The following is a 14,707-nucleotide window of genomic DNA, read 5'->3' as shown; positions in this document are numbered from 1 at the left end:
CTCTGCCAGTGCAAAGGTGAACTAAGACTGATCCATCAGAAGATCCAACAAACTGCAGCTATGCAAACAGAAGTCATTTCAGGTGTATTTTACACGCCTTAGGAGGCTGTCAGAAAAATGATGTGGCGTGTCCTGAAGGCAATTTGAAGAGCGGCAGGAGGGCGCAGACATTCCCTGGTGGAGGATAATATACAAAAAGCCCTGATGCTGAAGGAACAAGACCAGAATAAATCTCATTCCTTTCATGACTGCACTTCAAACTGATATCAATGCGTCAAACATTTGTGTTTGTAAATTTGCAGACATTTGGAAACCAAAACTGTCACTTAACCTATTCTGCTTATGTTATGATGTTAATAATTCCGCATATTGCTGGCAGTCACTATGTGAGTGGCGCTCTGTGGCACGGATATCCGATATATTCAGTGCCACTCTGCCTTTTACAGAAGGAATTTGTTTATCTTTTTTTTTTTTTACTGCATAAATAAGAAAATATTTTCAACATCCAGAAGAATGTTGAACTTTTTTTTTTTAATGTTTTATAAAATCAGGTAGATAATAAAAGAACAAATCTCACTGTAAAAACCTTCAGAATATAGATTAATTAAAACTGTAAAGTTTGATGTAAGTCCTACTTGAAGTGGAGATTTCTGACAGTTTTCTGACTCAGTTTGAGAAAACAGCCTTGAAAGATATGCATTAGAATTGAAATCTACAGATGGAAATACATAAAGTGCAATAAAATAAACACTTAAAAGAGTATTTTGGATGTTTTTGAAACGTAGCTTAAAAACAAAACAAATTTGGTGGTAGTGTCTTGTCATAAAGTACGAAATTATACAAATTATTGCAGGTTTAATATTTGAAGTGACTGCACACACCTTGAAGTACTTGAGGAGGATATCAGTGAAGTTGGAGCCCTTAGTGAACCAGCCGTCTGGAACAACCTCCGTCTGCAGCCAGTCGATCACACGTCTGCGCAGCTCGTTACGATCCGCAACGTAACACACAACTTCAGAGATCACACACACAGGCAGACAGACACAAAGTTAGACAGAAGAACAGAGAAATTATGTAACGCATATATCATATGCTGACTGGGGTTTCAGGTTTAGTGAATTCAGCTTTATCCTGCTGGGATCCAGCAAGTCAGTTTTTTACTGATGAGATCCACTGGTGCATCATAAAGAGGACATCCTGGGCTTCTTAGAAATGTTTGGGAGTTCTCTTCTTGGTTTTTAAAAATGTATGGTTATCATGTCCATTTGATAAATGTCTGATATTTGAAATAAACCAATTTTAAGGAATGAGAAACATATTCTGTAAGAAAATAATCTGTATAAAAAAACAAAACAGAAAAGGTACTAGTAATTTTCTGCAAGAATATTATCTGCTAAGTTTATGGACACTAAAGGGCCGTTTACACGACACCGTTTTCAACTAAAAACGTAAAACTTTTAATGCGTTCTGGACATTCATTTACACGAAAACGCAAACTTTTGAAAACGGGATTGAAAGTGCAAGTTTTTGAAAATTATACAATTACTGTCTCTATGTAAACTACAGAAACGTGAATTAGTAAAAAACGGTGATGTCATGTGGATGCGTGTTACGTGTTCAGTCTATAGGCAAGTAGTGTTTCTTTACAAAGTGGCATGGCCTTGGTTTTACAGATCCGTGTGAACGGGGATCGCTTTGCAGTTTGCCACATCAATTTGCAGTTACATCAAAAAAGTAATGTGATTATGTAATGTACGTTACTTAATGCATTACTTTACTCGTTACATCAGAAAAGTAATCGGATTATGTAATGCATGTTACTTATAATGCTTTACTCGTTACATCAAAAAGTAATCTGATTTTTGTATGCATGGTACTTGTTATGTGTTACTCCCAACACTGCTGATTTCAGATGAGATTGAAAACATCAATAGATCAATGTAAATTTCAGTCTGATGTTTTCTGAGAGAGGAGAGCTACAGTAGAAATGTGTATTTTTTTAACCATAATTAGATTTATGAGCTAATAAATGTAAATCAATATACTCCGTAAACTGGAGGGAGCGTGAGCATTTTCTACATAGTCCGAGTTAGGTTTTAAAAAAAAGACACAAAGTTCAACTTCTATGAAGGTCTTCTCTGTCTGCTGGTCGAGCGGGAACAAACTCAATTGCGTTTGCAATAAGTGAAGCTGCATTTAATTTTTTGTATATACTTTATAGTTTTCACATGATTTTATATCATCATGCCTTGGTTTTACACACAGTATTGCTGTGTTATCACAGTATTTTGTTTAATACAGTATCTTATTTGGTTAAAACCAAAAACGCATACTTTCCACTCAAGTGGACCTCTGTAAAATGCTAAAGAACACGTTTATTTTAAACACCTATGAAATGTATACACTGCCACTTCATATGTATACACGTTTTCATACAAAGATACAACAGATAAAGTTATTTTATAACCAATGATTTCATTATTGTGTGCATCAATGTGACAAAAGCATGTTTAAAAAGGAAATGAGCTAAATTGGTTGGTGATTGAAAAACCATCACTCTTGCCAATAGCATCTTTATTTTCTTAATAACTGATGTCCTCTATAGAGCACAAACAATAAACTCTTGGTCCAAATACTTTAAAGCCATAAACAAAATGGCAAAAACGTGGTCCCAAGAGATTAAATGCATTCTCCACATCTAAAGAGTTATTTTGAGCGCAAGTAATTCCACCGTCGCCGTGTCAGAGAGGTTATGTCTGCTCTCGGTATCTCTGAGCTCATAATATGTTGGTAATTAATGGTAATCTGTGCAGCCGACAGATAAGTAGAGTCGCCAGATAGCTCCGGTTTGGCTCTTAGCCAGTGGTCATAATACAACTCACCTGGGCTGGCTGCAGCCTTCTCCTTCTTCTTCTCTGTAAGAGACAAAGATAAACGTGAGTGGATCTGCACGTAGTTATGACCGAATCTTTCCTTGGCTATCAGCTGAGCAACTACTGGCATCAAATATAGATAAGAGGTTACAACGTCACCTCATAGCATGTCGTAATGTAACAATATACGTGGTCAGAATAGCATGATAACTGACGTAGACCTGGATTTGACCATGTGTTCAACGTCCAATGATCCACCACTCTGTGCTGAGATGGTAATAAGTCTAAGACGTCAATGTTACAGAGCTGGTCCATTGAAGAGTACATTAGTAAGAACAGGAGAGAATGTCCTGTTCCAGTCAGATAAACTGTTCCCAAGGGATCTTCCCAAAGTGAATCAATACATTATGTTCCCATCTCTTATTTTATCATGTTATCAATCAGAAATGTTGGATGAAGCTTATCCTCTATTCTTACTATAAGCAGGATCCCAGCGTTCCCATGATGCCTTTCCTGGGTAAACGCGGTCCTGATATCCCAAACAACTTTTAATGAGATTTTGTAATAAACATGTAATAAACAGACTGTTCAAAATGCTTACAGTATATTTCTAGCTACTAGCTCTGGTTATTAATGTATTACAAATAAGTTAAGAAATGAATATATGTATTCAGCAACGATGGCTTAAATTTATTAAAAGTTAAAAATATTTATATTTCAAACAAATGCAGTTCTTTTGAATCCTAAAATGTTGTATTAGTTTCCACAAAAATATGAAGCAGCACAACTGTTTTCAACATTGACGATAATAAGAAAACTACCACTTTGACGCTTCAAACTGTTTATAAAGAGATCGTAAAACTACTCCATAGGAATTGAGCGGTTTAGTCCAAATTTTCTGAAGAGACACGATTATGATGAGATTGAATTTAGACCTTTATTTGATTGAACCTCATTGGTTTTTGCAGAAGCTCAAACACACTGCGTAACACGAGAATGAACCTCATTGGATCTCGCACATCAAACGAACACGCTTGAGCTTCCGTTTACCACTGATGTGTGTGTGGATGAATGTTTATGTGAATAAAAGCCTAAATTCAATCTGTTAATCGTATAAAACGATCAAGTCTCTTCAGAAAAAAATGACTAAACCACTCAATTCATATGGATTAGTTTTACGATCTCTTTATGAACCTTTTGCAACGTCAAAATGATAGTTGCGTAGCGGTCAACGGAGGGCTTGATTACGATCCCTGTGTATTATTATCCTCAGTTCTGTTAGATCAGTTTTCCGTTTCTTCTTTAGTTGCTTGTGTTTGCTCCCTATGATCATTCCTGTGTATTTTCTTGTGGATATTCTGAATAAAAACCTGTTTTCTTTGAGTTCATGCGATTACTAACAGCAACCACTACTAAAAAGTCACTTTTATTTACTTTTTTTGTTTTGTTCAGAGTTCAGTTTTTTGTTTTTTTTTAACTACAATTATGTTTGTTCATTGATTGTGAATTTTGTATACAAAGGGCCAGATTTACTAAACAGGGAAAATCAGCATTAGAGCGCAATTCCCAAAATTTGTGTGATCTTTTCACTACGTGTCTTTAGTAAATCCTGACAGTAGTTTTTTAACGCCGAAAGAGGGTTTGCGCCGGAGCAAGCCGTTAATATACTGTATCTGGCCCTAAGTGTTGATATCTGTGCTTGCATGTTTCACAAATGTACTAAAACTCTCTTAAATATGATAACTACATTGGGGCTTAATTGTTTATTAAAGATCATATTGTATCTTTATTATAATATGTTATTTTATAGTAAAATCTTAGTTTAGAATGGACTGTTAAATCCTTGCAAAATGTACTTTCCGGTCAATATCACCCTTCACTTAATTCCCAATCCGCCTATATGCCTGTGGTTCATTCCTATTCTCCTGCATGTTGGTCTCCTCCACACACCTTTGCAGTGTCCGTCATGGGCCACTTGGATCTTGAGTCCAGTAAGACAGGCGTCACGGTGCAGTTCGCAGTGGTTACGGTACGTTTTTCCATTACTGCCACACACTGAGCGCTTGTGAGGTTTGCATTGCTGCAGGAGAAAACAACATACTGTTAAAAAACACAACAATTTAAACTATCACAACTGCCTATGTCTCAAGCAAGAAAAACATGAAATAAGCCAAGGCACTAGGGTGAATGTCTTTTGAGATATATTCAATATTTTTGCTGCATAATCTAAGTAGACACATAACATGGTATGTTAGCCTACATTATGCATGACCCCAGTCCCACACACACTGCGGTTATTTTATATCCATTTTTCAGGATATTGTTCTGAACAATTTTGACTTCAAGTCTAACAATAATCCGAACAATAAAGTGCCAGAAACCCAGACCAATATAGTATCTGTCACTGGTGGAAAAACTTCAGGGAAGTGAAAAGTTTCTGAAGAGGTTTCAACCCTTGTGAAAAAAAAAGTGTGCTTGTATTATTTTGAATGCGTACTTCTAATCTTTATATTGCTCTATAAAACTGTACTTGCAGATAAAGTAATATGAATTAAATAAACTTAAAGAGAGTACACTATTATGACTGTTTCTTAACACACTTTTAAAAAAGCACACTTTGTGATAATGTAAAGTTAAAAAATGCATTTCAAATGTTTTAATAATCTTTTGTTGTGCTTTAAAAAAGTACACTTATTTTGATGTGTCTGACTAACATACTAAAGCACATGTAAAGTACTTGATTATAATTTTAACTGTAGTGTGCTATTCGCTATTACACTTAAAGTTAATATATTAATATATATATATATAATATATTAATCATATTTAACATTTAAAATATATTAAATTTTTGTATATTAATATATTATAAATGCACCAAATTTAAAGAATAGTTTAGTTTGCCATAAATGCTTGTCAGTATACTTTAATCATATTTACCATACAATAGATGTAATTATGAAATTACATATAAAGATGTCCCGAAGTCCTTGGTGGGTCAAAAAAGCACTCTAAAATTCTGCATAATTCCATTTAATCTAAATTTAAACTATAATACATTTTAATTTAACCGCAATTAACATTATTAACAATAATCATTACATTTAGTTCACAATTAAGTATGCCTATATTAATTTGAAGTATATTATTTCTCCAATAAGTGCTAACTTAAGTATGCAAACTTGTACTTTTATTTTTTTTTTGCAAGGGATTTTCAGCGTTCTTAAAATCATGGAAAACCAAAAAATAGATCATTATAAAAACCTGGAATTTTCTAAACCTGGAAAAGTCACAGGACTTACTAAAAAGTCATACAAACATTTCTAGTTTTGCGCAGATCTACTTTTTTGCAATCTCTATAAAATATTTAAAAATCCTCATCCAGTCATCCAAAGAAATATAAAGGTCGAGGAGATTCATTGGTCAAATCCCTGCATGTTCCCTATAGAAGGTTTTCTTACCTCGATGCACAGACAGCTGGGGTCTCCTTTCTCGTTCACGGCACACTCTCTTCCAGCGCCACAGAACACATTCGCACACACCTTTGATTTGCTCTGAGCCTCCTGCCGACAAACACACACAAATAAACAACATTAATAATACAGACACACAGCTGCAAAACTCTGATTAGGTACTGCCCTTACAAAAAAATAACTTTATTCAAGTGTGCTATCAGTATACTTCTTTTAAACTAAAAATTAAGAAAGTATAATTTGAGTTGATTTTTTAATGTACTTCTCAGAAATATATGTCCTTCTCGGAAACATAAGATTGCACAAGAAAGTCTAAGTATATTTGCCCTATACATGTAGTACTCAATAATTTGATCGAGATATACTTAAAAGTATAATTAAGTATTCAAAGTATACTTGGCTGTAATTGTGTTTCTTCTTTGGATTGAACAGCCTTTTATACTTTTTCACATAGTTTTACAAATAGATTTCTTTAAAAATCTATATTTTCAAACAATGTAAGTTTATAAAACAGTAAGTATAGGCTACCTATAAGCTCACTTGTAGTATAGTTGCAGTACAAGTGAAAAACGTAGTTCTAAACTAGTTGTGTACTCAAAAGTGTAATACTGTTACACTTAATGTACACTTAACCGTATACTTACATACACTAAAAAGTGGGCCAATATGGTCCCAAGTAGTATTGAAACAGTACACTTACAAGTATACTTCTAGTACATTGATATTAGTATACTTACTACATAACGTATACTTAAAAATATATACTTGAACTTTACTTTAGTACACTTAAAATTAACTTAAAGTACACTTGTTTTTTGTAGGGGTGGGCAGAAACAAAGTAAGTTTGTGCACATACAGACTCTCGCCACCAGAGGGCGGCTAAAAAGGCTTCTGCTGCAAAAGATTCTGGAATTATCAGGGAATTATTCAGTAAGTTGACATTTAAAACATATATTAGCATGCATAACGCTCACTTCTCACAAAAAAAACTGTTTGTGAAGGATGTTTTGCGGTTTGACATCCCTATTCGAATAGCTATGAAACCAGGGCAGACTAAAAACACTCTTGAAACAGAAACTAGCGTGGGCTACAGGACCACAAATTCACTTTTACCACAAACATAGACAAACACACTTATACAAACACACTTATACTTGCTGTTTCTCTCTCACACACAGTGTTTCCTCTGGGGACAGAAGATTGATGACTGTCTCTAAAAATGACCGGACTCTCTCCACTCTAAACACTCGGGAGAGCCTCTCCTGCCCACCAGTTTCCGTGACAACTATAGCGGTTCTCCTTGAAAACTAGGACAACCTCTCAATAATGTGTGTCCCGTCCCACAAGGTACAGATGCATTAAAAATATAACAGCGGTCGTGTCCGGTGTAGACATGCAGGGTGTTAGAATTAGAAAGCATGAATCAATCGCTGTAATATCGCGCACCAATATACTCTTGTTTACGTTTTATCCGTTTACAACACTTTTATTTACCTTTAAAATAATAAATAGCCTACATGTTAATGATAATAGCCTACTTTTGAAATAAAGCTGTAAATAGGCCTTGAAATAGGCCTATTGATATAGAGACTTTATTCATGCTTCAGGCTTACGTGTCCTCCATGCTGACTGTATTAAAGGGATAGTTCACCCAAAAATGAAAATTCTGTCATCATCTACTCACCCACAAGTTGTTCCAAACCTGTAGGCTGAGTTTTTTGCTGAACACAAAAGAAGATATTTTAAAGAATATTGATAATTTAACAATTGACTTCCATTGTATGTTTTTCCTACGATGGAAGTCAATGGCTACCGTGACCGTCAACTGTTTGATTGCCGACATTCTTTAAAATATTTTCTTTCAGGTTCAACAGAAGAAATTCATACAGGTTTTGGAACAACTTGAGGATTAATAAATGATGACAGTATTTCCATTTGTGGGTGAGCTATCCCTTCAAGTATCATGTAAATCACAATAGCCTATATAAAAGAAAAGTATCTGGTAAATTACATTTTTATTTCTATTTTAATTTCTTATTAAATACAAATGTGAACATAAAAATTATATCTTTTTTTTTTTTTTGCAAATATAAATTAGAAAATAATATTTAACATGCCAACAGATTAACAGATGGAGGGGATTATTTCTCTTTTAAATAGATGCTGTTCTTTTGACATTTCTATTAATAAAATAATCCAGAAAAATTTATCAGTTTCCACAAATATATTAAGCAACTTTTTCCAACATTTATAACAATATTAGTGTTTTCACTGTATTTCTGATCAAGTACATGCATTAAAAAAATCTTGCTGACCCCACACTTTTGAATGGTATAAGCATTCTAGGGTTAAATCATCATTATCCACAAAACATCATTGAGTACAAAGAACTCAAGGTCCATCAAAAGTGATACACTCTCTTCTACCAGCAGATGGAGCAATGATATCTGGTTTGTGAACCGTTCACACGGAACGTGTTCTTTAGTTTAAAACTATAGACAAAGCTCATGAAATGGTTTCAGCATGAAAACGTTTAACTCAACACTCCATGATAAAGTTCAAGTGCATGTGTAAAAATAGACCCTACATTCATGTAGATTAGACAGCGCTGGGGCTTTTACATCACGCTCTTTTTTTAGTTCTACTTAACTTTCTCTCTGATTTATGTGTGAGGTCAGTGAATGTGCTTCACGTCTGAAAAATTCAGACCAACTCACTTTTACTCTTCCTTTTTTTTTCTCTTTGTGTTCCTCTAATATCCCCCTGCTATCCAGGACCCCAGACTCCACACCACAGCAAAGTCATGTGAACAGAGAGCTAGCCAATCACGTGCTGCCAAGTTGAGCCTGGAGTAACGATTTAGGAGTTTCCTGAAATACCCCTCCTGCTTTCCCAAACCTACAGAGTCCAACCATAATCAAATGCAGCCTGTGTGTCTGTGTGTGTGTGTGTGTGTGTGTGTGTGTGTGTGTGTGTGTGTGTGTGTGTGTGTGTGTGTGTGTGTGTGTGTGTGTGTGTGTGTGTGTGTGTGCGTGTGTGTGTTCAAGAAGGGTGTCGTCACATCTGAAATCTTGCCTGTTCTTTCCTTTCCTGTGAACCATGATTGCTGGTTCCACCCTGGACTGACTCTAATACACACACACACACACACACGGACAGACCCTTCCCCCCTTCCAGCTCATGCGTGAGTCATACAATGTAAGCAAACTTTCCAGAGTGAGATTTTCTATCCCGAGGCCTGCATTCTTAGAGGAATTTGGTCAGTGCTGCTCTAAAATAGATCAACAATCGTTTCTATTCACCATCTGCTCCGATTGAGGTCATCAGAGGACATGCCGACACAACGCTGCCGTATTAAAAGTTTATGGGATATTCATTTGAGAGAGTTTTGTCCTGACAATAGAGGAAGATACAATTGCGGACCAGCGGTAACAGAGGTACATTAAAGGAGAGAGAACAAAACCCAAGCCTCATGCATAAATGAATCTCTTTCTCTACAGGGAAGCTACACTGACATTTAAACGAATGAACATTGTAACGTACTTTAGCTAAATCAAATCAAAAAGCAGATGTTTCCATGACAACCAGGCAGGAGGGCTTGAAGAGAGTATACAACTTACTGTAGGAGAGAGTAAATGAGAGATGGGCTACAAGATGCCTGAAGATGAACTATGACCTTCAAGATTTCATTGCACACATGATGCTGTCAGATTCTTAAACAATCGTGTTGTTATCCATCTTACGATCTCTCTCTCTCAAAGCTGTTTCCTTTATTGGCGGTATTAATGTTGTAAAATTATCGTACTACAAATATAATCATCTGAGCCTAATTACATTTTAGACTTCCATACAGTTTTCCATAGTAAAATATCTCAAATAAATTCACTATAAGAAGACAAAGTGTGTAGGGATTTCAAAGAATATACACCAACGATTAAAACGTTTTTTTTTTTTTACATTTTAATACATTTATATATATGTCTTTTTTAAACAAGGATACATTAAAATTAATCAGAAGTAATAGTAAAACATTTAGAACGGTTGCCGCATACTAAAGTGCCCCTATATGCTATTTTAAAGGTTCCTAATTTTGTTTTGGAAGTCTCCTACAATAGGTTTACATGCAGCAAAGGTAAAAAAAAAAACATTACTATTTTCTTAGTGTCTGAAACAGTTTGATAGACCAACGCTACTTTTGCGTCATCGAAGGGTAACGCCCCTTTTTGGGGGAAGACAAACGGAACTCGCTCTAATAAGTTTCTTGACAGCAAAAATGGCACAAATATACACACTCTTTGCTGGCCGAGGACCGTGAGTGGTATTTAAACAAGCTACTGGATATGGGGATACAGAGGTGTCCCTTTGAAATGGTCGAAAACTGGATTAATGACCCCACGCAGTGGCCAAATATGGACTATTCAGAGTTTCAGACACCTACCACTGTCTCGTGGAATCACCAAATAACGTTAGCCTATTTTTTTGTCATTAACACACTCACAGTATGACAAACTAGACGATGTCTAGAGGAGTCGGTGGTTTACTTGGATCATATTTCACTTGATTTAAGCTATTGACATAGTTTTGTTGTCGACTAGCTAACGTTGTTACTAGTTAACGTTAGAAAGACGAAGCTGCTAGCAGCAGTTTAGTTAGTATGATAACGAAATTAAAGCCAGTAACTAGCAAGTACACTACTTCATGTTAAATACAGATAGTTTGGGGGGTTGAATTAGTGACACAAGCAGAAACCATCCAAGTCCACTTTAGTCCTAGCCTGCCACTATTTCAACAGTAAAATCAGTTAACAGCCAAGGTAGCGTGCCTAGTGAGAGCTAATCACGTAACTTTAACGTTAGCTGCTAGCAGCTTCGTCTTTCTAACTAGTATAGCTAGTAGATAACAAAACTATGTCAATAGCTTAAAATAAATCAAGTGAAATATGATCCAAGTAAACCACCGACTCCTTTTGACATGGCCTCATCGTCTAGTAGTTTGTCATACTGTGAGTGTGTTAATGACAAAAAAAAATAGGCTACTTACTCTTTAAATACCGCTCACGGTCCTCAGCTGGCAAAGAGAGTGTGTATGTTTGTGCCATTTTTGCTTTTTAAGAAACTTTGCAGATCTAGAGCGAGTTCTGTTCTTAGGGGAATCTGTTTGTTTTCCCCCAAAAAGGGGCGTTACCCTTCGATGACGCAAAAGTAGCATTGGTCTATAAAAGATCCGGTCCCTCTAAACCCCTCCTTTCTGAGATTCTACTCTGCTCTGATTGGTCAGATGGCCCAATCTGTTGTGATTGGTCTACTCTACTCTGATTGGTCAGATGGCCCAATCTGTTGTGATTGGTCTACTCTGCTCTGATTGGTCAGATGGCCCAGTCTGTTGTGATTGGTCTACTCTGCTCTGATTGGTCTGCTGCTTACTGCGCGTGTTGGAAACGAAACGCCCATTTACCATATCTGAATTTTATCTGCAGTTTCCTCAGCGCCTGATACACAGTGATACGGACAGTAAAAATGGCATCGGTTTTACAGTATCAATTCAAGCCCAAGTCTTCATCCTTTTAAAATGCATGACAACAAATTGCCAAATGGCTACTTCTTGTTTTCTTGAAGTCTAAACCTCACTCAATTTTCTTAGATTTATGCTAATACATTTTTTTTTTTTTTTACGATTAACACATTTTTTTCTTCCTGATTTACTTATTTTTGTGGCAGAAACAAACTTCTTAATGTTCAAAGATAAATGTTGGAAAGTATTTTTACAGGGGAAAAAAGAATGACAAAAATAGCTACCAACTAAAAAGTAGTTGCAGTTTGTGTGTTTTTTTTTCTCAGTGTAAATTCAATCAGCCTCAAGTGTCAAGAGTTGTGGTTGAAATGGTCACAGATCACTAGATCAGTGGGAAAAGAGTCTTTCCCTCCAAGCACATCTGAACAAAGTTGCTGTTGTTTACCCAGAGGGGTGTTCTGGCAGGCCGAGGGGCCGGCGGGATTGCCAGGGAGAGGGATATACAGCGAAGACAGAGAGCAAACATTCCTGGTGCAGAAGAGTCGAGGAATGTGGGGTTTTGTCTGCCTCTGAAATCATGACCACAGAGAAATGTGACCTTCCTTTCAACTGCATCCCATTCGCTATAGCTAACTCGTGCACTATTACAGCCCTATATCAAAAAAGAGGTCATAATTCTGTAGTGAGAGCTAAAAATGCAAATCAGTTCACATTTAGGTCATCCGCAGCTAAATTAAAATAATATGAAATCAATCTCCTCGATACTTATAATGACACTAATTACTCTCTCTGCCCTTCCTGACTCAATGGTTTTAACATTGGTAGACATTTACATGTACTGCATGCGAGTATGTATGTGTGTATGCCGGTCCCTTCAAATGCAACACACACAAGCTACACAAATGCTAAAATAATATTACATCAGCCAGACCACTAGACAGTCTAGTGTGAGGTTGGTCAGTGGCTGTTAACCAAATGCTTTCAGTGGTATAATTTAAATTTGATACAGTGAAAAAAATATCATGTGGGTTTGTGCCTCAAGCAAGGAAGAGACAACTTGATCAAAGCGAGTGCAGTCAGTTTCCGTTTAACTGCAGTATAACTGTAGTCAGTCGTTGTATTGGTAACTGCACATGCTGCTTTGCATATAGTTGAACTCTGATCAACTATTCCTCATTGCAAGCCGTCTGTGCTGCTAATGTCAACGGAAAACGCAAACTCTCATGAATTACTGTATATGTCGACGTGTATATGTGAAATGTGGGACGTCTACATGAGCGGCAGAGAACAGCTGAAATCTGTGAAAGTGTGAAGAAGACAGTCACAAGATAATAGAAAAGTGGAACAAGCAGGAAAGAGGGGAACACAGTATCTTGGGAGGAAAGAGAGCTCCAATTAAATGACAATGCCTGAGAGGAAGAGTCTTCAGCTTCACACTTCACCCTTATAATGTCCACATATAAAAATACAATACGTCTCATACGAACATGTTTCATCATATCTGTCCAAATTTTATGGATTTTGTTTTGTACACGCTAAATCATTTAAACTCTAACTGAATTTTGAATTATAAGTTAGTGGGGTTCCAGAAGTAGAAATCCATCTGAAAAATTCCAAAGATTATTTTTTTTGCCAAGAACGTGAAACCATTTGAAACCTTCCCGAGCTCTGAGGTTGTGAAGTGATGGTATATGCCTCTGTATAGAAGCAGCAACTCAGTGTGATTTCATTTTTAATAGCCAAATTCCTGATGAAGTACTACACTACCCAAATTCTTGAAGCAAAATCCACCAATCAAGAAGTCAATGTTACCATGGAAACAGGAATAATGGCCACAGCCGTGAGTTATTGCAGGCCATAGCTGAACTAGATATACCTACATAACATTAAAGACAACTCACCCCAAAATATAAATCTGTCATCATTCACTCACCCTCATGTCACTCCACACTGACAGCTGAGGTTTCTTTCCACCGTGGAAAAAATTCTGAAGAATGTTACAGTGACCATAGTCTGTCAAGCTCAGAAAATGACCAAAAAACGCCATTTCTGTCAGGACCACTATCATCAAATACGAATGACCATTAGTATAGTTTGGATTGGTGGTATGGTTCTGTTCTGGACACTCCCTGCGCATCCATGCAGCCTAGCATAGATAAGAGCAGGGAGAGCAGCAATAACCCCCCTCAGGGTAAACAGAACAGAACCAACAAGAATGTATTGCAGATATCATTAATGTCAATATTTTAATGTACAACATAATTCAAGAACTTAGTCTGATTCAAAGGGGAATCAGAATGCCATCCTGACTGACGAGAGGAGGAGCTGGGGATGGAGGAGGGTAATATCGCTCCTGAGAAACGCGATAGCTGCTGATAATACTGAAGGAGCTTATATATGTATATTCACACATTTTACATTGTTGCAGCTCCTCTCTTCCCAGTCTGTAAGTGAGTGCTTCTCGTTTCTTATTTGTGCATCTTCGTTTCCTTTCCTTGTCTTATCTCCACCCCCCATTAGGATGCGAGGGAAGGATACACATGTGAATCCTCCTTGCTCATGACTTCTCAGGAAACTTCCTCGCTCCTAACTCTTTGCCTTCTCGCGGTGCAATTAGAGAATTGAGATGTCCTTCAAGATGGCTGAGTTTGATCGGTTTCTGGGTCACGGGCTGGAGGATGGAGGAGCGAGGAAACGAAGAACCATCAATTTGGGGCGGCAGTGGCTCAGTGGTTCATGTAGATTGTCTACAAACCGGAAGGTTGGTGGTTCAATCCCCGGTTCCACCTGACCAAGTGTCGAGGTGTCCTTGAGCAAGACACCTAACCCCAGCTGCTCCCGACGAGCTGG

At 36.9% G+C, this 14,707-nt stretch overlaps 1 protein-coding gene across 1 annotated transcript in view; it reads right to left on the bottom strand.

Annotated features, from left to right (window-relative positions):
• fstl1b (follistatin-like 1b) overlaps positions 1–14,707 on the bottom strand; it is a 40,660-nt gene that overhangs the window by 8,957 nt on the left and 16,996 nt on the right. Inside the window, exons 3-6 of the mRNA XM_079617823.1 lie at positions 6,335–6,436; positions 4,824–4,953; positions 2,883–2,915; positions 882–1,012 (exon numbers count right to left, since the gene is read on the bottom strand). Of these exons, the coding sequence (XP_079473949.1) occupies positions 882–1,012; positions 2,883–2,915; positions 4,824–4,953; positions 6,335–6,436 (396 nt within the window). The remainder of the gene's footprint in view (positions 1–881; positions 1,013–2,882; positions 2,916–4,823; positions 4,954–6,334; positions 6,437–14,707) is intronic.

This window comes from Phoxinus phoxinus (assembly GCF_949152265.1).
Source record: "Phoxinus phoxinus genome assembly, chromosome: 7".
In the NCBI taxonomy this organism is placed as follows: domain Eukaryota; kingdom Metazoa; phylum Chordata; class Actinopteri; order Cypriniformes; family Leuciscidae; genus Phoxinus; species Phoxinus phoxinus.
Note: the sequence above shows the minus strand (reverse complement) of the source record. Positions and strands in the feature narration are given on the sequence as shown.